Source organism: Lissotriton helveticus, chromosome 10, assembly GCF_964261635.1.
Source record: "Lissotriton helveticus chromosome 10, aLisHel1.1, whole genome shotgun sequence".
Lineage (NCBI taxonomy): Eukaryota > Metazoa > Chordata > Amphibia > Caudata > Salamandridae > Lissotriton > Lissotriton helveticus.
Genome location: NC_136071.1, coordinates 669,503,416 through 669,529,274, shown reverse-complemented (window position 1 = coordinate 669,529,274; position 25,859 = coordinate 669,503,416). Strand labels below are relative to the sequence as shown.

The 25,859-nt window shown below is 43.4% G+C and overlaps 1 protein-coding gene across 2 annotated transcripts in view; it reads right to left on the bottom strand.

Annotated features, from left to right (window-relative positions):
- Nucleotides 1-25,859, bottom strand: part of LOC144784447 (sodium channel protein type 5 subunit alpha-like) — a 1,060,325-nt gene that overhangs the window by 489,398 nt on the left and 545,068 nt on the right. For both annotated transcript variants that reach the window (XM_078663204.1, XM_078663205.1), the window contains exon 13: nt 9,755-9,893. In XM_078663204.1, coding sequence (XP_078519330.1) covers nt 9,755-9,893 — 139 coding nt within the window. The remainder of the gene's footprint in view (nt 1-9,754; nt 9,894-25,859) is intronic.

The following is a 25,859-nucleotide window of genomic DNA, read 5'->3' as shown; positions in this document are numbered from 1 at the left end:
GGGGTACAACTGCGTTGTGATCCCCTGGGGCAATTTGGAATTACAGACAAGGCTGCAGAAGCTTGTGCGGCCCCTTCTGTAATACTGACAGCGCTGGTGCACATGTAGCGCCAGCACTATCGTTAAAGGGCATTCCCTCATGTGCATGGGGTAGTGGTCCCATGCAAATGAGGGAATCACTTTGCCTCCTAAAGCCATGAATGTCTCTGTGCCCGCAATGTATTATGGACGCGCATGCAGAGGCACATATGGCTTTAAGAGGCGCACTGAAAGTGCACCACAAAAAGATGGCACACTGTCAGTGCACCACCTAAAGGCAGCACTCTGGCGGGGGAAAAAGGGAGTCCCATGGACCCCAGAGACATCCCCTTGTAGGTGGGTGTAGTATTCACTGCAGTCGCCTGCATGGAGATCTCTAAATCCTCTCCTAAGTGCAGGCAGGTGGTGCCTGCACTGTGAAACATAGATCAGCTTTGAAGAAGCAGCTCCATATTTCAATTTAACGTGCTGCCCCCAGGGCAACGTGACTGCATAGCTTCCCTGAGGGCAGCATATTTACCATAATAGGCCGCACTTTCCACGTTTGTGCCCAGCACACCTGTTTTAAGGTGTGGCGTGGTGCACACCGAAAAAGTGGCCCTTATGGTAATACGGACCAAAATGTTTGAAAAAGAAAACAGCTTTTTTTCACACTCTACACAGTGGCGGGTGGTGACATATAGATATGGAGGGGTGCCGCAGCAAAGTGGATGTTTTAACCCACTGACAGGCACTGTGATACATGCCTTTAATCTCGATGCTATTGCTCTCAATCATGGCTTGTTAACCCCTTCCATGCTCATGACGGAACGGTTCCGTCATGAGCGTCGGTTGAGCTGTGCTCATGACGGAACCGTTCCATCATGGTTCCATAAGCCCAATGGAACGTTCAGCACAGCGCGAAAATTCGCGCCGCGCTGAAGCGGTTAAGAATGTTTTATTTATAATGACCCATGATTGAGAGTTCCGCACTTGAGGCTGAAGACAGTGAGAGTTTCTCACAATGCCTTTCAGTGGGTCAAAAAAGTAAATAATATTTACTTACTTACTCAGGCATCCTTTGTATTCTCCTCTTTGGAAGTCCCAATGCGAGTCTCACAGCCTCAGCCAACTCCCCTCTAACACTCCAGATGCAGCTCTCATGCTGCTGATAATATTAAGCAGCATGAGAGCAGAGTCAGGATTGGCTGGAGTGGACTGGCTCACTGCTCCTTTAGGCACTGGGTACCAGTACCTTCTCTCAACTCAGCTGCCTAAGAGAGCTCATTGGAAAGGTTTAAGGTGTGCTTGTCAGGCTGGCCTTCACAAGTCAGCCGGCCAAAATGACATGCGCACTTTAAACAGGAGTGGGAAACACTCCTCCGCTGCTGTAAATCAACAACAATGGCCCAGCCACTTCCTGACACGTGGATCAGGATGAGAGTAGCCGTGAAAAAATAAAATGGTAATGAATTCACCTTACTATCATTTTATTTTGCATCTCTGCTGCTTTTGCAGCAGGGGGTCACGTTCCTCTGCTCAACTGGACGAATCGCCGCTGATTCTACAATGCGTGTTCAGGTGATCCAAAATTAGACTATAGACCAGATGTACAAAGTAGCTTTTTGGTCGCTATGCTTGGAGTCAGAATTTGCAACCAGAATACTGCTTTTAGCACTGTACTAAACTACCAAAATGGTTTTAAAAATGGATAAGGATTTGCAAGGGGCGTGTTGTAAGTGTCCCTTCCAAATAAATATTCTCGTCTACGTGTATCAAAGGTTAAGTGCCAAAATAGCAGTCACAAACAATTGAAAATGTACCAACCCGCAAGTTGAGTGGTACGCCAGTTGTAAAAGAGAAGGGGATCCTTTTTGGGACTGGTTACCCTTTGTACATTAAAATAAAAAGTTTCTCTGGTGGTAGCCAGTGGTCCACGGGACCACTACAAAAGTATAAAACAAACAAATAAAGTAAACTTTTCTTTCTAAACACAACCTGGTTCCCTTTAAGGAAAACAGGCTGCAGTTAGAAAAAATACTTCATTGAAATACAATCACAGACGGTTGTCTTGCAGACCTCAGAAGGTCACCATCCCTGTGATGGGGTACAATCATAGTGAGTCAGTATTTGTGACCACCTCAATGATGTTTATGAGTAAGGTTGGATTCTGAGCCACTACTATCTGAATTTTTTTAGAACTGATCTTCAGTAAGTAGGTTGGTTCTTAAAAATCTTTTCTACGTGCAAATATATTAGACGTAGTTTGCGACCTGTATTTTGAGACCAAATATTCGTACATCTGATCCTACATTCCTATTTTGGAAGAAGGGATTTGAACCTTTATTTAAAAGTATGTCTATAACACACAATCACATTTGAAAGCTTTAATCTTAGAAAAACAATGTTCTCCTCATCTCACGTGTTGGCTCATATTCCTCTCCTCTGTTTTGCCTTTGTTATGACTGTAAATAATCCGTGATCCAATTTTCACAAACGTTACCCCACATGAATACATACCTTGGGCTTTGAGACTTTGAAATCCTTTTGCCTATTTTCAGCCTGGCAGGTGAGGCCAAACCCAAAAGCATCTCCTGTTAACAAAAACCCTCATTACAGATAATAGAGCAGTAGCCGAACGAATAATCAAATTTGATGCAACAAAGGATCTCAGAGCCTGGCCCACCACTGATCATGGTGTCCGTGCGCGCCACTTGTAGTGACATCCTGGCATCTTTCTGATTGGGGTCACCCTTACAGTAAACTAATTTTGTGACTGGCTTCCCAGGCTGCCGCGCTGCTTGCCTGGGCATGCGCAGGCTTTGGCGGTTTACTGTGCAAATATCTCTTTTTGCATCATTCATGCAAGCCCGCGAGACCTGTGTTGATTAGCAAACAGATTTGAAAGAATGGAAGAGGCAAGGGGCCTCTGAGAGGACATGCTGACGTGGAAATTAAATATTGGATTTGTCATTGGAGAAATGGAACTTATCACACAAGACATTTGAAATCAAGGCACAAAACTGCTTACTGTGCAGAATCCATCAATATTTCCAATTTCTGATTGAAACCATGTTCATTTAAATTTGTTGCGCAGTGGCTCGCACTTCATATTTTATGCTTGCTTTTTGTTGGAGAAGAATGGCGTGAATGTTTGAGAATCTTAACCTCATCCATGCTGTTGACGAGCTCAGCTCGTCATGGAGTACAGTTGAGCTCCACTCATGACGAGCTGAGCTCGTCACGGCCGTTGGAACGTTCGCACGCGGGGCTAATTTCCCCGCTATGCTAAACGTTCTAAAAACGGGTGCGGCCGTGACGAGCTCAGCTCGTAATGAGGGCCGCTCCACTTTGCCTCATGATGAGCTCAGCTCGTCACCAGCATGGGGGCGCTGCCCGCAGCGAAGGGGTTAAAACAGATATAATGAGCTTAAGAAATCCACTGCTAAGGAGAGGGTAGGAGCATAAGGTTTGACTAAATTAGCGATCAGTTCCCTTTGCTATTACAGGCTCCCAGTGGACCAATTTTAGAAATCATCAAATTTTTTGCATCAGAATTGTCACCAATTGAGAACGTTGCATAGCATTTTAGCAAAGATTCAAATACCTATAAAGGCATCGATAGTCAACTATACAGCAGTGTGTTCAGCAACAAAGGACTTGGGTGACTACCACAACGAGGTGCATTGCAGCAAAGAATCCGAAAATGCAACTGACTTTTTTGATACACTTTTAATAACTTAAAAATCGTTGGGCCTGTGTAGACATGATCAGAGAGGGGGGTGCATTTATGACTCTGCACTGCTCTCAAATATGTGACTTAATGGACACATGCAAAAAACAACATGATAACTAAATTAACAATTGTTTACACCTGGCACAAGGACACAATAAAGCAAATAGAACCAACACTGTGGAAAAAGGGCTTTAAGTAATGAAATGAAAGGAACAGGGAACGCGCCCCAGGATGTTGACAGCTAATAGTGGGTGCATTTATTGCAACGTCTTTCTAGAAAACAACTGCACAGGACCAGCAACGGACAACCTAGCACTCAGCTCAACGCAAAGCGACAAAAAGTCTGGTTGCCTACCAATGCAGACACAGAGCACAATCCAAAGATCTTCATGCGGATCAATCTATCTCATTTCGCTTTCTGTGCAAGGATGGTGAAGCATAGGTAAACTAGGCAGCTAACAAATTCTCTACTACTGAAAAGCAATCAAAAACAATCAATGTCCCATGCTCCTCAGTTTGAGGGAAATCCCATAAAAAGGGCGCCTAATTAATGGTGGAAAGTGCTATACATAGGCTTATAAGATAACATAATACATTCCCCATCTTTGCATGTGCATGTAAAAAAAATTATAGTGTTTAAGGAACAAAGCACATGGTTATGACATATGCATTTTGCCAGAAAGGATCATTTTGTTTAGAACTAGCCATCATCCCAGTGGAGAAGTACACCTTTGCTGGGATTTAATGAGCAAAGATGCTCCAATGCTATCTGGACTTATTTTACTTTTTTTTTTTTTTTTATAAGTCGCTGATAGGCAATTTCTTGGACTGTGAGCTGTCTTGCCTTGGGAGTCAAAACGTGGAAACGCTTAGGCCATTTGGAATTGCTTACTGTGTGCTCCTACAAGCCCATGGGGAAGCGCTTTACTTGATATGTATAATATGCATAGGACATAATGAGCAGAGCCGAATGCAGTCTGGCACTCCAAAAGCAAAATATTAACAACCAGTGAGTAATGCATTAAAAATACTGAATGAGACACGGAAAAAACAAGAATCTGAACTGTCAGCAGTTAGTTAAAAATGCAACTGAACCCCAGCACAAAAATATGTAGAACGGGGATAAGGAAACGTATTGCTATAATGGAATCGAGCATTTATGGCAATATCAAAAACAAAGGCTCAGATGGGAGATGGACTACTTGCCAGAACCCCAGGATGGCATTCCAGGTTGTCATTCACAAAAAAGTGTCATTTCTTTTGTTTATTGCATGGCCGTAATAAGTCATATTTCATTTATAGACATCACTTTTTTTTCTAATTCAACCGCAGTAAGTAGAATTACATTTTCTTTGTGAGCCTATGACATAAAAGAGTAGTACACATGTTGTGACTTTATGTTGGCGGTGTTTTATACGTTATTCTTTTGACTTAAAAGTTTCTGGTTTACAGGAACCTTTTGCTTACAGCAATGATAATTCTAACAGGTTTTCCGAAAGAAATGCTGAGCTGACAAAAGGAGCTAATTGTATGGTACATTGCTTAGTTTAGTTTATTCAGTTGAAATGAAGACTCAATGAACCAATGGCACTTCAGCGGAAAAGTTGACTAATAAGAAGTGAAGATCTGCTAATAAAACTAATCGACTCAGGGCAGAATCACCAGTTGGGCCACAAGATGGGGAGGTAAAATTGGGCACACTATTAACTACCATTACGACTCGTACTATTACTGGTGTCCGCGCGTCTTGGTGGCGCATATAGAGGTGACTGCAACATCATAACCACGGCAGCCGACGTCACGCGTAGCCAAATGGAGCCACCAGACGGCACGCGAAAGGGGTACTGCTCATGCAGAAGTTTCCAGCCTGACGCCTGGGAAATTCTAAAGTAAGGAATCTGCAGCTAGAAATCTCTATCAAATATGTGATTTCTCGAGTTATTAAGCCATTTGCATAATGATTTTAAAGAATTCTACAAAAATTATTTTCAGATTTTCTCCTGCTATTGGCAGGTGGAAAGTGTGAGCAGATGTGCAGATGAGATGAACAGATGCAATTCTGCATACAATAAAATCATTCCAGGGGATGAGTCTACAGAAAACCTTCTGAATTACTGCTCTGCACATCCTATAATGCGGGCTAAAACCAATGTCCAGGTAAAATGCTAAAAAGAACATCCAACGTTCAGTAAAGGTTCTGGTTACATTAGTTCTTTAACTGAAGGCTAAAGTAGTCAATGCTATTTACTATGAAAAAGTAGCAAATCATGCAATGTATTAGGGCATTGTGGATATAGGCAAATGAAACAGTAGTGATAACAATAATCATGTACATTTTGGAAGAGTAGGCAGACAGTTCAATGGGCTTTATTTGCAGTGTACAAACACATATATACGTTTAAATAATGTTAATATTTTCCTTGTTTGAATATGCCGTCTTCAGTTGCAGTCTGCTTATTTTTCAGTCTGCATTATACATTTAGAAATTGATTTGAATGAAATACAGGAAAGTGAAAGATTACGTGTTTTTTGATGATTCTGCATCAAATTTGGCAGACACAAGACTCATCTGGAACTGATCGGTCAGTTGAAATTTAGCGCAGATGCATCATGGGAGGGCAAATTATTTACAGTGATGAAAAAGGAGAATTCCATATTTTGGGTTGCATAGGAGATGTTGCTCTCTGTTGCCGAAAAAGTGCTGAACAGAATTACACTTCACACCACTGCTCTATACATCACTCTACTCTACACCACGGCACCCTCCGCCACTCTACCCTACACCTCAGCAATCTATCCTGCATCACTCCACTCTACGCCACTTCACCTCACTCTAAACTATTTACTCTATGACTGTCAGGGGACACAGGAACGCTGAACTTCCAGGCACCTGAAGATCGCTGTTTGCGGGAAAACTACACTTCCCAGCAGCCTCGGCAGACGTCAGATGCACCACCACACGTGACGTCTTGAGACCGGGGATAAGGCGAGGAATCGGCAGGAGACGCTGCCTATTATTCCTTGATGTCCGGTTCTTACGCTGGCCCTTCGCAGCATTGAGAAGAGTTTCCCTGGTCGGGTAACGCTTATTTCCTTTTGGCCTTATTGGAGTACACGGATGGCTTATGCTGTACTTACTGAGAGCACAACTCGTATCAGTGCTCATTATCCTATTTCCCTGCGTTGGCGAGTCTTTGCAACTGTTCCTTTTTGGATGACAAGACTCATGCGAGGGAAGTGGGAGTTGTTTTGTTGGTATTAACATTTGCGCAGTAACTCATTCGCAATCACCTCTTCGTCGGGGGGCCCATATTATTGTCTTCCCTGTTGGCGAGTCCAGGACAGGGCTCATGCAGAGAAGAACTTGATAGCCTGCATTAAGATTTGGGCCAAAGATATAAAGAGAGTGATCTCAAACTCTCAACATTGTTCTTTCGTTGATGCATTTATATTTACTGGATACAGATATTTGGATTGCGGGACATCACGGGTCACAGTCTGCTGATTGTGCTTATAGCTTTCTTGCACCTCATGTTCATGACTTTTGTGACTCAAAGTGTTTACACCTTCTGCTTTTACCTCCACAGGGGTGGTCCGCGGCAGGTGATCCTGCTGACCACAAACCTTCTTACACTTAGGTAGGTGCTGCGATATAGGGAGTGAGTGCCACATGTTATAGAGGTCTGGAGATTAGACAGGTATGCTAGAGTGGTGGCCTCATATATGTCTGTGTCTTACAGTATATGGTGTTAGGAAATGAGATGACCTGCACCACACTCCTGTCAGCACAGTGGCATTTTCTTTCTTTACAGGTCAGTGGACGTTAGGGTCCATCTGAGTCTAGTGGAGTAGGGATAGCTCTTTTATATGAAGTATCCAGGCTGCTAATCTTGTCTCTTGCATTCACAGGTCTCCCTCCCCGCTGTCCCCATCCTTCCCTTCCCCCGCTTGACCATCCTAAAGCCTGGGTGTATATCTACATTCAGACTTGGGGCTGTCGAGAGGTGGACCCCTAAGAGCATTGGTTCGATTCTTAAGGATACAGTCAGGCCTGGGACAACGACACTGCACTCAACTCTGCACTCCTCTACTCTGTGCCACGGCACTCTACACCATACTCCTCTATGCCACTGCACTCCATGTCAATGCACTCTACACCTCTTTACTCAAATCCAAGGCACTCTGCACCACTGCACTCTACACCAATCTACTCTGCACCACTGTACTTTATGCCACTTTACTCTAGGCCACTCTAGGCCATATTACGATATTTCAATCTATGACACTACACTCTATGATACTCCACTCTACGATGTTTTAATCCATTAAACTTTACTCCATTCTATGACACTCAATTCCACTCTACAACAACCTACACTACTCTATGGCACTCTACAACACTACTCCACTCTACAGTGTTCTAAACAACTCCCTCTAGTCTACTCCATACCACTTTACTCCACTCTATTCTACAGCACAATACTCCATTCTACATGACTCCGCTCTATGCCACTCTACTCTGTGCCACTCCACTATACTTTACGCCACTCGACTCTACAACACTCTTTTCTACACTCTATGGCATTCCACTCTCTTACACTACTTCACTGTATGACAATCTGCTCTGCTGTACACCACTCTACTCTACAACACTCTACAAAACACCATCTACGCCACTCCACTTTGCTTTACACCACTCCGCAACACTCTATGCCACTCTCCGTGACATTGTACTCCACTCTGACCTTCTAATCCACTAATCTCTACTCCATTCTACACCCATCCCCTCTACGACACTCTACTCTCTCCATGACACTCCACAACACTCAACTTCACTCCATGACACTAAACTCTACACCACTCTAAGGCACACCCCACTACTCCATGAACCTCCCCTCTATTCCACTTTATGACACGCCACTCAACGCCACTCTCCTTTACCCCACTAACATTCAGCCATGCTGAACAGCAGCGACACTGGTGTTCATAATGGCAAAAACATGTTGGCAAAGCCAATTTCTCTTGCATAGATGAGAATCATTTAATTTGCCAATGCTTGTTTAAAGAAAGAAAACAAGTGAGCTTCACAATCCACAAAGCTTCAAAAGTCTTGAAAAAATGCATGGTTACAAGTCATTCACAGTCACAACTTCGCACATCAGTACAATTTTATTTTTTTTATTTTTAGAAATGAAAAGTGTTCATATATCTATCAAGACATCCAACACGGGGGCAAATGGAAAATTGTCACATACTAAGACAAAACGTGATAGAAAATCTGGAAAAAAACACCAAACTTAATTTCTAACCAATTCAGATACATGTACTTCTTAGTCAAAATTCAATATTTTACAGGAAGCAAACCCGATGCTCATGTTTGACAAGTGAGAGTTAATCACTCCCTGAGATGTGGAAGGCCTTCAAATAATTGGAACATATGGATTCTCTGAACAGAATCCGGAACAGTGGCAGGGGTGCTGGAGATGACAGTTGCCGCACAGGAAGGTACCATCAGATGGATGTGGGTGGGGTGGCCTTGGAGGAGCAGTGCGCGACCTCAGTCCCATTACTCTGTAGGCCAAAGGTTCAGGACAGGGCTACCTTTGACAAGAGCTGTGGTTGTTTCAATTTCAAAATTAATGGATGTTTATTGATTCTATTGTGCTATTTTAGGATACTCCATTTTTGAACTTATGTGCTCGTTGTGTACGGGGTCAGTGTGTTTTGCGCCTCGTAGTAATGGAGTCTGCAGGAAATAACATGTTGGACAGCCGCCATGTCTTTCAGGATATATTCTGATTGTTTCTGGTCGATGAAGAGCTCTCATGTTAAGTGGACTATTTATGGTTGCTGTTCATGGTCCTTTCCTGCTGACACCACAGCAGATGCTCTACAGACTTCATCTGACCCAAGCTCAAAGAGCTTCTGATAGCACCAAATTACATACTCATAGTCAATTCTCAAACAAAGGAACCACAAAACGCCACCAAAAGGACTTACCCTCCATGGCGTTGGTGAGGACGCTACATGCACTGACTGCTCTGGGCCTCTGGAACGCTTCTCCGTCAAAGTATTCCACGGATAGACGCGGCATTAGCCATTGCTTCCTGCTGGTACTCTCGTTGTCTGAGGCAGTCGTCTATATGTTGTTGGTTTTTTTTTTTTAAAGGAAAAAAAAGAGAGATCTTTAGTTCATTATTTGTAATGCCATCTTAAATATGGAGAGCTGAACAACATGTTTCGACCATTTTTGGGACAGGTATTTTTGAGATATTGCGTGGGATTCTGTGTCAGGTCCACAGGCACATGATATCCAGCACAAGGGATACTAGAGGCGATTATGCTATATGTTATATAATGTTATATAACATTGTGCTGCTTACCATTATTAATTATCAAGAATATTTCTCAAAAACGGCACCACTTTGCCATCTTTCCCCAGACGTGCTCCCTTGCAACACATCAAGCAAAAGTGATGGGTGAAATCCAACCCTGTTTTCTGTAGGATGAATACTGATGTTTTGACGTGTTCTACACAATTGTGTCCTCATGCAAATTTGAACTGTAAATGTATCACCACTTCTTAAGTATTCTGGTAATGCTGCATTGCAGAGAAATCGGCAAAGGCAGTGCAGACATTTCCACCGGACTTACTAAATAGGCAGGGGCGTAGCTTCAGGGAGGGTGTTTGGGGTATAACCCACCCCCCAAAATAAATGTATTTCCTCATAAATAGTTGGGTACTGATGGCTTCAGTCAGGTTTTGTGGGATGTCAGTAGGATTTCACCAGGGATGTTTACATACCCACAGACAAAAATGCACACACACACTAAGTCCTCAAAATATTGGTTATTTTACAAAATATTGTGTTTTCTCTCCTAGTACTCCTACCACTCCACATTCCTCTCCATTTCCATAGATTGGGGCTCAGATGGGAACTGGGGGCCTGGGCTTGTTCCCCACCAGGCTGTGTAATGCAGCCTGGTGGGAAACATGCAAAGTAAGCATGACTGTCCGGCAGCCGCGGCCCGAGGAGGGAGTTCCGTGGGACAGGCAGGTGGGGCGGGGGAGGGGCACACCCCCCACCCTGCCCCTCTCCCACCCCGCACCACCTGCCAGCCCCACGGAACTCCCTCGACGGGCCGCAGCTGCTGTCCGGTTCCAGACGGCCAGCCAAGCAGTCATGTGCACAAACCACTCCTTCCCTGTGCCTCCAGCCCCGCCCGCCCGCCCTAACCCAGCCCCGAACCTGAGAAAAATAAAATGATAATAGCTATGTTATTATCATTTTATTTTTCCAGCTCAAAGAGCATTTGGGCGACGCTCCTATGTCTTAGGGGAGGAACTGCCCCTGCTGGTTGTAAAGCTCACATTGCCCCAATGTTATTGACCAAGCTACCCCCTGTAGATAAGTTCTAAATCGGAACGTTTATCCTTCATAAAAAATCGATAGCTGGAAAGTGCATGTATGCTTTAGAGTTTAGCTGCTAATGTTGAGGCAGCATTATTTGCCGGGCCTGGTGGCTCAGAGGACTAATGTGTCCACTTCAGGGGCCTGTGTTCGACCTCATGGTCACAGATTCAAATCCCACAAGGTCCACTCAGCCTTTCATCTATCTGAGGTCGATAAAATGAGTACCAATGAGTTGGGTAACAATAAACATCTGTTATTCAGCGCCAAGATACCTCTGGGTGAACGTGCGCTCTACAAATACACATGTTATGTTGTTCTGAACACTAATATCAGGGAGTGTGAGCAAATAGATGGAGGACAACACGTGGTTGTTTGGTGACATTGAGTGTGTGTACTAAACTTAATACCAAAGAAATCATATGTATATTTTCAAGGTAAATAGAAGACAAATTATGAACAGCAAATCCATTCCTACCTCTGAATACTTGCCTTCACAAATAGTTGGTAGTTGATATGTTGGCTATGATATTCTTGTAGGACAGTATTACAGCCCACAATATTCTGACATACAACCAACGAAACACCGCTATCCCTCTAGAGGGATCAGAGAGGGAACATGTTGGTGCTGATAAAGAGGGAAGAAAGGAGGAATTCGTGAGGGCTCCACAGGTGAGTGGGTGGGGCCGATGACCACAAGTTGGAATCTGTTAATAAGATTGTGGTGACTGAATTTAGCAATTACCAAAGCAGGACAATTCTGTCTTTGTGTGTTTAAATTGCATTTATACAGCACTTACCCCCTTCCCCCCCCCAAGGCGATGATATGTGGAGCATAAAGCTAAGTCAATAGATTTTAATGGAGGCAGAAGGTAGAGAATGGGAAGACCTGTAATAATAATAATTCCAGATTTGTAAAGCAAGACTTACCACCCTTAAGGGTATTCAGGCACTGAGATCATTAAGTGAGCTATTACTAAGAGTCACATGATGTTGAGCTGAACTGCTGCCGGCACCAGGGCTCAAACCCTCAGCCCCGCGCTCCGGAATCAGTCACTCTGGCTGCTGCGCCACACCTCTCCGAAGATTTGCATTGTGGATCAAGAGCCATTCACCCAGGAAAGCCAGGGTCACAGTTGTTGAGTTTTATTGAAGCAGAAATAGAACTGCCAGTCTTCTGAGAAGTTTGTCAGAGGGTCGTGGCGGGGATCTCAGAATTTTATTGGGCACAAGTCTTTGGACCAATGGGGAAGATGTTCAAGTCAGGGGGTCCAGATATGGATTCATAATTACAGAGTTTTCTAGTGCCTGGTTTGGGACAGGCTTTGATATAGTATTGCGCATATGTGTAAGGCAAGGACATATACTTGTGTTTTGGAAAGTGAGTGGACAGGGCTCTAGAGAGCCATTCAGAGCTCGGCTAATCCCACAGCTGCAGGGAGCAAGGAAACCCCCAAGTATGTGTTTATGATTTGTAGACTAATAGAAGAGCTCACCAGCTTGTAAAAATGAAGCTGTGGAAATGTACTGTAGGTCGGTAATGCAGCGAAAGCCACAAACATAAAGGTGCAAATGTCAGGAGAGAAGCAATTGAAAATGGAAGAGAGGATAGAGGCGGCCTTAAACATGATGCAAAATAATCAAGAATCAGGAATATCTCTAGGGCTCGGTGCCGCAAAAACCCTCACAGACGGATGCACTGATTGGTGTGCTAGTTGTATGTGATGTATTACATCTTATTCTACCAACTATATATGCAAAGATCCTATAGAAAGATCCTGCAGAATTCCTCGAAGTCACATTTCAACAGGAAACAGGCTTCCTGACTGCCTTCGGCTGATCAAACACAGCAATAATCAGGGTGCAGAGGGTCCCTCAGGCCTCAGGGTCTCAGCGCACCTTCTGCTCCCTTGATAGCTGCACCCATGGGAGACACATGTCTGGTGTGTGCTTAGCAGAGAGCATCCAAGATGAAGCAGCTGCTGTGCCCGCCGCGATGAAGCGGTGGTGGTTTCGTCCCATGAGGCTGTTGCAGTGGCGTAACAAAGATCACTGCAGCCAGGGCTTGAAGTGGGCCGGGTCTTGCCGGTGCTCAGCACCGGCAGTTCTATAAAGCAGGTGCTGAGACAGGTCTCTAACGGGCTCTCCATTTTTGCCCTCGGGGTGAAAAAAATAAATCTTATTCTGCAGCAGTGTCACCCTTCACTGCCTTTGATGTAACTTCAAGGAGACTCGTTATACTTCTTTCAAAGTCTCATCATTTCAGAACTGAAGCATTTTCAATATTATATACAAGGAAGCCATGGTTGAAGCTTATTTATCTTATCCAACTAACAACCGCCAGTAGCGGTCGGTGGTGGGAGTAGCTACCGGGCGGTGACGTGGGGAGGAGCAGGGTGGGGGGTAGTAAACTATGGATTATGGCCGATTACAGGTAAGTAAACAAATAAATAAATAAAACGAATTTCGTTGTGCGCACTGCATCGCATTTAGGGATGAAGTGCGCACAAAGAAATTGGTTTTATTTATTTATATGTTTACTTACCTGTAATCGGCCTTAATCCATAGTTTACTACCCCCCACCCTGCTCCTCCCCACATCACCGCCCGGGAGCTATTCCCACCACCGACTGCTACTGACAACCACTGACAATACCAATAGTTCTGGCTTGTTGCAAGTGTTATGGTACTTGTTATATTACGTATGTGGATGTGATGATAGAAGCAGCAAAACACCAAGTTGGGCGACACACTATGCTAAGCACAGATTTTCAGTTTACGTGTTTTAAAGCCACACCCTTAATTACATCAGCCACGCCCCTTCGGGAGACCCTCCAGTTATTTCATCATCCCACTTAAAGCCCTGCCCGCAGCCTTTCGGAGTGCGTGGGGCACACTCCAGGGGGCCACTCAGCACAGTACCCTGGCCTGAGAGCTCCTAAGTGAGGTTTTTTTCGGGTGGGGGCTCCATGTACTTTGCAAGGAGGCCCCCTCAAGTTTCGTTACGGCACTAGGCTGTCGCGTAAAGTGCGCAGTGTCACTGATCTGAGGCTGGTCCTCCCGCGATCTGTAGCGCGCGACAGCATTATGCAGTCTGACGGCGGCCTTAAAGAATAGCCTTTCAGGCAAACCACAAGGCGGCACGAAGGTATAACTTTCAATTAATTGTCGAGGAATTTCAGCTGGTGAGATTCATATTGATCATGGGGCTAGGGGAGCCCTGTCTGCTGTCAAAAGTAGCCCCTGTGCCAAAAAGTAACATTTTGTATAATTTATTATATTTTAGATATGAAAAGAAACGGATTATATAATGTTGCCAGATGGCTTGGGATAGAGCAGGTGTTTCCTCGTAATGAGGTTTTAGACTAAAGTGGCTGTGCGCTCTGATATTCTATTCTGTGGTGAAGGCAGGAATGTAGCAAAGCCATTTGCTCATTAGGCGGCGCAGGGATACGTCTCACTGTCTCTCTGTGATGTAATTGTTCCAATGGGTGCATAACACTTCCATCAGCATGAGCTCTTGGTGAAAGAAAAATACATGCTAGTTCAGCACAAACCATAACAAGCTGGAGATGGCAAAAAAATACCCCTGGGACCTCCTCAAACATGAGGGGAATAACGACCCTTCCTCCTCACACTCACCACCAATGACAGAAGAAATTGCTTTCGGTATCACAATAAAATGCCGCCCTGGGCGTGCGTAGATAGGAGCCCTTCGCTGTTTTTAGCAAAGCTTATTGAGGAATGTGAAGGCAGTATGGGCATTCTATCTCCCATCTGAATAACGTGTTTCTTGAATGCTTCCGGGTCACAAAGGGAGAAACTGACCTCCTGGAGGGACTCTAAGTGACTGTACTCTTAAGTATTGAGTACAAGAATATCGTGGCCCACTAATATTGTGGACAAAATATCAAGGGATGAAATATCGAAACGTGAATGCATGGAAACAAGCAGTGCTTAATTTCAGCCTGTGGTTTTCGGGGCTCAGCACTGGCAGTTAATTGTCTCCACTGGTCCTTGTGACAGTCTGCCACAAGGTGGCGCTGTCCAGCTACTTTAGAGATGACCACAACAGGCAATTATTTATTAAATATACATTAAAAATTACCATTACCTGCCACCCAAGCCATTTTTATAGCTTTGGAGGCCTGGAATAGTCCGAATTGTCACACTTGCAGGAGTGACGATGGTTAGTAGTTGTGTTGTTATTATCAATGGCAGGATGACAGGGGCAATATGTGGTGGAAACTACTGTGGCCTCCTGAAGAGAGCCCTACCACTTATTTTTTTTTCAAATTAAACACTGGAGAGAAGTACAGATTTTACCATTCTTGAATTCACATCTATGTAGCTCGACAATATTTTTATATCTTCAAGGTACATAGACAAGGATTAAGTTATATAAAATCTATACATACCTGTCAATATTTTGTCCCTCAAGATTGTGCCCATCATATTAGTGTCCCACAATATTCTTGACTTGATATTCGGGTACCACTCAAAGGGCACCATTAGGAGTTCCGCGTTACCTCCGTAGGGAGATACCAAAAACAGAATGTATGATACTTTGTGGTATCTCCCTGTGAATGGGGAATAAAAGCTGGCCTTGGGAATACTAGGTACAATCACCCACTTTCATCGTTCCAGAGAAAATGGCAGGTACAAATCCACAGCCATTTATCACTTGCTCGGGGGGTAGTTAAAGGATGGTGGCATTTGTTTTGCCAGTGGAGAGTTGTAAGGAGGGCGGGCAGCAGGGGGGCAGGTTTCTTTCTCCTTCAGCTCAAGAGGCCTTCATGTGCTCCCCCCATGCTCCAAGGTCAATAATGTTAGTGCCAATGTTTGAGCAATAGTAAATATGGTACTGACTATGTATTTAAGCTTCCTTTTAGACTCATTGTGTAAATTTATCTTCTGTAGATATCCTGAAAATATGACATTAACTGCCCTTCATGGAACTATGCTGGAAACCTCAGACATTAAACAACATTAATGAATAAATCAAAGACCATGGACTCTATTCTCCAAAGTGCCGTTGAATGAGATAAAGGTTTTCCTAGGAGATGCACTTAGATAAACTAGGCTATCCATGTCTCTATGCGTTACACAGGGCTCGAAAAATTCACTCGACCACTCGTATTTGCGAGTCAGATTAATTCAGGGCAAGATATTTTAGGTCCTACTCGCCCTTTCTGGCGAGTAGGAATGCAAACTGACACTTGACCTCTGCAAACTGACACTTGACCTCTGCCTCTGAAAGCAGAGGGCATGTGACAAGATAGCAATATTAAAGGCATATTTATTGCTCACAAATTTGTCACATTTGCTCAGCATTCAGAGTTAGAGGTCAAGTGCATTTCAGTTAGGTCGAGGAGATTTTGTAGGTTACTAGACCTGAAGGTCTAGTGCATTTTTAATGATTTTTCGAGCCCTGGTTACAGGAGAGTGGTGTGTACATAGAAGTAGAAAGATATACCACTGTCTGAAAGCTAACTCATGGAGTTTGATATGGGCCAGAAAGTTCCCAGAAGAATTTACTACCTGACTGCATCATCTCTCTGGAGAATGGAAGGCCTTCAAGTCAGTTGTACCCTACAAATACCCCCTCAATAGACTGCTGCTTTTGGAGCACCACTGAGGTGGTCCATAAATGGCAGCCTCATGCTTCGGGAAGGATCTGCTGATAAGAATGTGCTGGGCAATAGAGACAAAAAGAATGACATAAGATTTCCCTAAATGTTTCAGATCATTTAATTAGACACCAGTAATAATCGCTTAACAAAGTACAATTGCCGGTAACAATACAAAAATCATCTTATTTTTAATGTCATCATCAAGAGTGCATTGCAAATTTACTTCATGAAACTGTTGCAGACAAGATTCAGAAGATTAACTATTACTTCTTCTACGGCCAGTTCCCATTCCAAAACTCAGATAATTTCCATGAAAGTGTTCTCCAAAAACGGATTATGAGAAAAGGTTGACCCACAGCCTACTGGATAAATATTGGGATCAGTACTATTTTCAAGTGTCTAACATATAATACTTCACAATTGTTTAACATGAGTAGATAATAATTACAATTTCAATATCTAATCTAGGATCTGAGACCATATTAATTACAGCAAAGTTCTGTCATTTTAACAAGGTACCTTCTTTCTTTGGTGCAGTAACTTTACATATATTTTTGCAGTAACTTTACATATACTTTCAAATGGTCTAGCACACCCTCAGGCACTAATGTTCCGAAGATACTGAAATGTTTCTAAAATAAAAGACACACATCTTCAAGAGGAGACTTTGGCATTTCTTTTTATATAATTTTTGATAATGCAAGATGCAAGACTAAGCTGAAAGTATTCATTTGACACATGAAAAAATATCAGTGTGCCTACTTCACCAACCCACAATTCTTATATTTTGGTTTATAATAATAGTATTTGTAAGGAGTAATGTTCCTCATTCAGAACTGTCATCCAGCACTTTCTTGAATTTAGAAAATGCTATACACACCACTGGCAGTTACTGAGGTGCTTCTTTGTGGCCACTTAGAGAACATGATATAAGGTACTCCTTCCAATGTCATCCCCTATAGTCCATAAACACACAGACAGACTGGAACTCTTCCACACATTTCCACTCATCATTCTATTTTTCCTCATTGCGAACTCCCTGAAGCACTTTTAGGAATGTTTGAGGAAATTGTAATGCTCTTCCTCATAGATTGTGACTGTTAATTTCTTCAATAGGATTCTCCAAACTGCTGTTTGTAGCTTCTGCTGGTAACCCTCCATTTGAAACAGCCCCTAAACAATATTCAATCCAACACTCATGTGCCAAAAAGATGACACTCCATGAGTCAATCTGATATATCTCCACTGTCATCATCTCTACAAACGTGGTCCTAGATTGTGTGTGTGGGCAGGTCCTCGGTTGCAGGTCAGGTTTACTAAATATCCCCACTGCACCACTGAGATCAATTGTCCTATCAGACAGGATCCTCTCCTCCAAAGCTCCTTCTCATTGATAAAGTCAAAGGCATTTCTTCTCCCCTTAACCCCTTGTGTGCTAGTGACGAGCGTAGCTCGTCATGAGGGACGGTTGAGCTGCCCTCATGACGAGCTGAGCTCGTCACAGCCGTTGGAACGTTCGCACACGGGGATAATTTCCCCGCTGTGCTGAACGTTCGAAAACGGGTGTGGCTGTGACGAGCTCAGCTCGTCATGAGGGCAGCTCCGGTGTGCCTCATGACGAGCCGAGCTCGTCACCAGCACAGCGGTGCCGCGCGCGGCCCCCCTCTCCCCCGCACAGTGGGGGGAAAACACCCCACAGCTAAGGGGTTAAAGACCTTGAGGGCAGCCTGCTTGACTCCAGCCGCTGCCTGTGATGGCAAGAGTGGTGGGGCCGGGTGGGGGGGATTTCGACGGACGATGACGAGGGAATATTAAAAAAAAAAATCCCTCGTCATCTTCAGTCAAAATCCCCGCGCCCACCCACCTGGCCCCACTATTCTTACCTGCACAGGCCGAAGCTGCTTGACTCACCCCAATGTTGTTTACTGTCATTGCCCGTGCTAGAGGTCACAATAGCTGGCCTGGCAAGGAGACAGAGGAAAGTAGCATTGCTTTCCTCATTACCAGTTAAGACTTTGGTTATGGGATTATATGTTTACTCATCACTTCTTCCCGGGGCCACTAGTGGATAGCAGTTTCGTTCATCCCTATTCTCTTCCTCATCTTTGACTGTGCTCTCACCATCTGCTCTAATTTCTTACCTACCACAGCACATAACATTTTCTCATGACCTGATATTTTTAGGGACCTGCCTTGGGGCAAATGACAAATCAAGTTTCAGCGAGATCTGGGACAGCCCGCCGAAATAAAGCTCCTCCAGAAACATGGATCTATTTTTAAAAAAAAAATATATATACGCATATTTGGATTTTATTTCCATGGATTCAAAGCATACATTTGTCTTCAGTCATAGGGAAGTGTACAAAGGCATAAAAGATAATTCTACCAAACCCCCACCAAGTCATGCATAGCACGTCCTCACAAACAACACCGACTTTACAGCTAGTCATGCTCTCTGGTGTCCACCACACTGAGGTAAACAAAATCCCCAGAAGTGATGCAAAGGCACATACGAATTACCAGAGAACTCAGCACAATTGGAATAAAAAAGGTGTACTTTCCATATGTGTGGGTACATTTCTTACATTAAAAAATCTACCTAACAATCCCAAGCCACAAATGATGTTTCTTAAAAGACGAACTGTCTTATTATAAGTATGTTTCCTTTATAATGTTGCATTTGAGCAACGCGTGGCAATGAATAAAACATTTAAAGGATGTCTGAAAGTGAGAGTCACTTAGACAATACCTGAGTGTGAAAGATAAGAAGGCTCTCTCCCCTGTGGAGAAAAGCACGCACATGGACGTCTCATTAATATTCAGCAGCTGGATGCCCCAGTGGGCATATGATCCCCGGCTTTCACCCGAGCCTAACTCAATGCCTATTTCTAGCAAATAGATTTATGTTTGGATTTAGGGCTTCATTATGAGTAGTAAAATAATTCCAATGAGGCCGATAACTCCTGTTGCCAAACCCTTTAGAATGACAATTTCTGCAATTTTACAGCGGACCTAGAAAGTTTCACCAGGTGACTCTTCTGCAGAAAGCAGCCGAAATCTCTGGGTCAAGTTCAATGGGAGAATGAGTAATTATAGGGAGATTCAAACCTGAAATTACAGATCCCCGCTGGGCTCCCCTGGTAATCGGCGGATCTTTAACTCGCCACTTTAGCGTCCTAAGCGGTGGGTGCCACAGGGCAGTTCTGTTACACAAAACCTTTTAAATATCGTCTATGGCTCCTGTGGCTTTCCTTGGAGCACTTGTCTCTAGACAGCAGCTCAAAAATACAATTGAAATAAAATAGCATTAAGGAGCTGTGAGGGTGGGGGGGTGGACACTACAACAAGAGTGCATGAAAGTAAAGGTAGGGGAGAGGAAGAAAAGGGTGGAGGATAAAAATTGGATGGATGTAGAGATGGAAGGATCGAGAGACAGATGCAGGGTACATGATGGGTGCATGGGCTAAAAGGGATGCAGATTTTGATGGATGGCAAGGATGGATCAGGAGAGGGAAGGATGGGAGAAAGTTTTTAGAGAAAGATGGATGATTGAAAGGACGGATGATACAGAGATGGATGCATAGATTGATGGATGAATCAGTGGATGCAGACATGTGTGGATGAATGATTTAAAGAAGAATGGGGTGGCTGTACAGAAGGAAGAATGGATGCAAAGAAGAAAGTATGAATATTCGTTGATGACCAAGTATATTGAGAATTTAGATAATAACCCCTTGCATGTTGATGACGGCCCCCAGCCGTCATGCACTGCGGCGCTCGTGTGCTGATGACGGCTGGGGGCCATCATAAACCCGCCCACTTGCGATTTTGCCGCACAGGCGCAGAATCGCGGCAGCATGTAAGGGGTTAAAGACGCCATTTGGAACCACTGTTTTCAGAACCTTCCCAGGAGAACAGCCGAATAAGGGTCATACTTGCTCGTCTTACTGACTCACTCACTGCTCTTCAGGATACGCTTGAAACTAGGAGTAGTATATTTTCTGGCTACTCCCTTGCTGGTAACCCCCATTAATTCCTCTCCCTCTATGGGAGGCAGAATTAACAGTGCAGAACCGAGGCACTCTTAATGGGTGCCTATTAACCAGTGATCAGAAAATCTTAACTTTCGAAGCTAAGTGCAGTGTTCCGGCCTTTTCAATTCTTTTCTTCACAAAACATGCAGTGTGTGGAAATTTGAATACATATTTTTGTTGTGAGTTCTAGCTCTCCTTGTGGTTGGAATGACTGTGGGTACTTCCATCTATAGGTAGCTTGTGCAGGTTTTTGAGGAATCCAAACTATACAGTACCATCTTTTGATGGAGGGCTCTTGGGATTCTCCAAGGAAATCATGTAGCGCTATGATGTAGTGGTCAACACAATTCAGCACAGCCTATAAGCATTACTCCCCACTGTCTAACAATTCTGGAAAAACAAAAGTCATGTGGCTACTGGAAGAAAGCTAACACCCCCTCGTAAGCCTCACTGGCAGCAAGCAGTAGTGGGCCACTCTCAGCTGAGAACGGGTGCTCATGGTTCTAAATATTCTGGTGAGACCACTTCATGATAGCTCCTGGAGAGCAATTACTCCATGGTACACTCTGAGCAGACGGTGTTTCACCATATTCTGGTAGGGTTAAGCACAGCCATGGGATTCTACAGCAGCATTGGCAGGACCTCCAGCCAATCTTCAAACCAGTGCACAACGAGTTTGTTCTAATGCAGCATCTAAGAAATCAAAGAAGGGTATGGCAGTGGGGCAGATGCCAAATTTATAATAACCAACCAGGAATTCCTTTTCCAAATAAATTAAAGCAATTGGTAGGAAACAGAGGGGGTTTTAACTTGGATAGTCCACCAGGAGCTGACTTCACTGAATGTAAACAAATGAATGGTACATTAGCATGGTGTTTGGAAACCCTTTCTCTTCCCAACGGGCATATGGCCTCCTCCTGCCTTGGCTATAGAGAAACCTTCCCATTTTTAAAAGACTTTGGGAATACCAAGCCAGAGATGAAGAAAAAGGCAGTGTAATACCCTTCCCCAATCTAAAGTTCCTTAAAATATATCTGGCGGAGGTGAAGGAGAGAAAGAGCATGTGAAACCCATGGCAACTCCAGCCAATCCAGATTCAAATCCATGCTTTAGTTGTACGCCTCAAAGAAGGGGTAGTCAGGCTTACAGGTTCTAAAGAAAAATTATAGAAAAATGTATTAGCTATAGTTGAACAATCAAACCCAAGAAGCCTTCTGTTAAACAAGAGCTGTGCACACACAGCTTCTTTGCTTGTAGGAGGGTTTCCCTCATGCAGCTCAATCCAAGCAGAAATAGCTTTTTTTTGTGCATAATTATATAGCGCGAACCCGACCCGAAGGTATTGGAGCGCTTTACATGAGCACCGCATTTACATTACACATTCAGGCACAGGGAGATTAAGTGATTTGCCCAGAATGTGGCAGTGGCAAACCACTAATCCGCACTAATAGCACACCACACCGTGTGGGATGTGTTGTTGGATGTGTGTTGTCTCCGCTTTGAGCCTATATGGGAAATGCTTCTATGTAATGCATGCCATCCACCGAGGCGCGGTTATCATGTTATGGCACAAGAAAGCTGAATCAGGTGATGCTACCTGTTTGTATGTTGTCTGCAGTGCTTAACTGTACAAATTATAGATGAGGGGTCGAATGTTTTCCTATGAACCAGCTGCTGGTCCTGCTGAATGCCGTGGTTGCTGAATACCAAGTCTGTCTAGTCTTGATTCCAACTCATGCCTCTTTCTTCCACCACCCTACTTTTCCTATCTCTGTATGTCACTCTTGCTTGTTCTTTTACATCCCTGATATCTTCTTTTGTTGTTATTTTCTTATCTTTCTCTTTGTCCTTATTTCACTTTTTTCTGCCTTTCTCCGTATTGCTCTGGGTCGAAGTCTGATGATAAATTATGAGTCAAGATCTCTCTCTCCCCCCACCTACCACCACTGGCACAAATTAAGCACTCTATGTGTGTATTCATATTTCACCTATGATTGTGATAGAGATACTCAGTGCTGTTCTGCACTTTGCTCTCCTACATCTGTGTGAGAGAAGTCCCTGCGATGGCTCTAGTAATATGAAGAAAAATCTTCTGATATAATTTGCCACAGACTCTGTGTGGCTCTTACAAAACAAAAAGCAAGATTATTCTGAACATTTCTTTTGAGAACAGCTGAATTGTGGTAGATCTTTATCACATGAGAAAATCAATATGTATGAACTGTGATTGTTCTTTTAATGGCTACATGAGCCTTCACTCGAATATTCAATGCAATCGAAGTTGTTTATGTAAGCCTGACCTTGACCTTGCCGTTGTGTGTCTGATAGCATGCATTAATGCATTCTTTGGTGCTTGTGTCTTCAAATATGACACATTATATTTTTAATGATAATAAAGTGGACACTTCGTGGTAGACAGTGGATAATTGGGTAAGGGCGAAGCCACAGCATCAGCTGCAGAGACTATGCATGGTTTTAAGTGTTTGGGGTCCTGCCCGTGGTCAGCATCAACATTATTTAAAAAGAGACACTGAAACAGGTCCCCCAGCTCTATATATGTACGCCATTTACTATGCAAGCAAAACACCTATTTCTTTCTCAACAATATTTGCAAGAACCATGAAGATAATCCAAGTCAGAGATGCATTTACTTTTCCCATGTTTTAATCCAAGTTGCATGCTATAGGCTTTCCTTTTTCCAGTAGTTATTCCTTTTTCCACAGTATTTCTGTATTATTGATTTGAATTATTCATGTATAGCACATACTCCAAACTGAGTTAACTCTAAGTGTCTATGTAAGTTCATGGTGTGGATGGGGTATCATGATGGGTACGAGTGAGAACTTTAGAGTTGAGGCTAGAGGTGGTGCAAGTTTCTGACAGTGGCTGTCATGAAGGTGTTCTGACTAAATGCTCATCCAGTCCTTGGCCTCTCTCCGGAGCAACAGAGCGATAGACGCATACGTACAAGTTGTAATTGTGATTGAGTGAAAAAGTGTATGATAAAGGATGTACACAGCTGATGAAGTATGGACAGTGCCAAAGTAAAAGAATATGGAATGTGTGTCTAAGAGCAGATGGTGAAGTGGATGAGATGAAAGAAAATACATCAAGAAGGAGAGAATGAAGAGACAGAGATGCGGAGTTAGGAGATAAAGTGTCAGACATGCAGATGGAGGGGCTTAACAAAGAAAAGTGTGAAGAAACATGACCTAAGTGGCTAACACTTAGAGGGAACTACAGTGGAAAGTGATGTGAAGGTAAATATTGGAGTTGTTACTCTTTTATCTAATGTTGCTTACAAATCAGTGCTAACAAGCATTAGTAAAACCAATAGTTCAAAATGTTTCTAGGTACATGAATTGTTGTGTGGTGTATTTGCATGTACTAATCATAAACACAGCTAGAGGTACCCAAATATCGGTCAGGTGATATGTTATGTTAAACATAGGATATTAGTTCACGTTTGAGGCCACACACATAATTACATAGGCCATGCCTCTAGTAAAGCATTTCTAGATAGGCTTCTTTGGAAAAGGTAATTTTAGAGACCCCCTCACCTTTTTCATTCTACTGAAACATTGGATCTATGTATAATATATGGGTCAGGGGTTCAATGGTTGCCAGGTCTGGCTCAGTCTTTCCTACTTTGGAATACAATACAAACTTTTTCTCTGTTCAAAAGTTTCCATTAAAATTGGTGTACAGAAGAAAGACGCACAAGCTACCTGTGAGTATTTGGCACAAGCAGATACAATGAGATCTAAATGGATTACAGAATTGCTCAACAAATATGTCACTCATCATATAAAATATAAAGACAGAAAGTAAGGGACCTCGGTTTTGTATGGACATTCGTAGCAGATAAAATAAGTATATCAACAAAAAGCTTATGCGAAAGTCAAGAAAACGGACAATGTAACCATCATGTGTACGCATCGCAATAAAATCTATGACGGTTCTTTAATGTGAGGTAGAGAGAAAAAAAGAGATGGGTAAGAGGAAAAGGGAATAGAAAGAAATCTGGATGCAAGTACAGGTCACTATATCTGACAAGAAATTACCAAAGGAAACAGTCAACAAATATATGACTTTGATGCAGTGCTCTCTGTAGGGGGGTTTGCAGCCGTGTCAATTTGTGACTTAAAGGGGTTTCTTATGTTGCAGAAACTCATTTAGTGAGTTCCAGAGTTCTCTTGACGAGGATTATGAATGTGGTTTCTAATAGCAGAAATTATCATCACTTCTTACAAAGCATAGCAAGACTCACCAAGTGTGAAATGAGCGTTTTCTCTCTGAAATAATCAATGTTATGCCAATAGCGAGCATAAGGTCTATTGGTTGGAGATCTGTAGCGTCCTAGGAGGTCCGGCTAGAGAAGCATAGATACCTTAGAAGGCCCTAATGGCATGTATAGACATTACGATTTAGAAAACTGTTTCTAACATGGATTGAATTTGATGCCACGTGAGAGGATGTGTCTATAATTGTAGAACATATGTACCAAATCCCGGGATCATTTTTACAGTTTGAACACAGGTTGGAGTCAACAAGGCCTCATTTATGTAGCTTCACCAGCGCACATTTTGTTTAATTGAATTTGGGTTTTGTGTAAAGTGCTACATTATGCTTTGGGTTGAATGAGCAGTAAAAACTATTGCGATAAGAAGTAACAATAGCATACCTGCCAACTTACAAATTGATGCCACTGTGTGAGGAGGGGGCGGGCCTTGGAGTGGGCAGGGCCTTGCGCCAAGGACTATCTAAGAGGCGCTCTGCCCCTCACCAAGCCCTCCCTCCCCCCTTGCCTGTCCCAGAAAAATGATAACAGAGGGTCATTGATGCTATCACCAATGTCCTGTTTGTTTTCACACCTCTTAATGGACATCGGCTGCTTACAACCTCCGAAACCGAGCTGAGAATCACTGTTTACAGGGGTTTTCAGCTCGTTTTTCCTGCCACCACGTGATTTTGACTCCTCACCGGGTGACCTTGTGTAGGGGGGCTGAAATCGTGTGACACAGGGT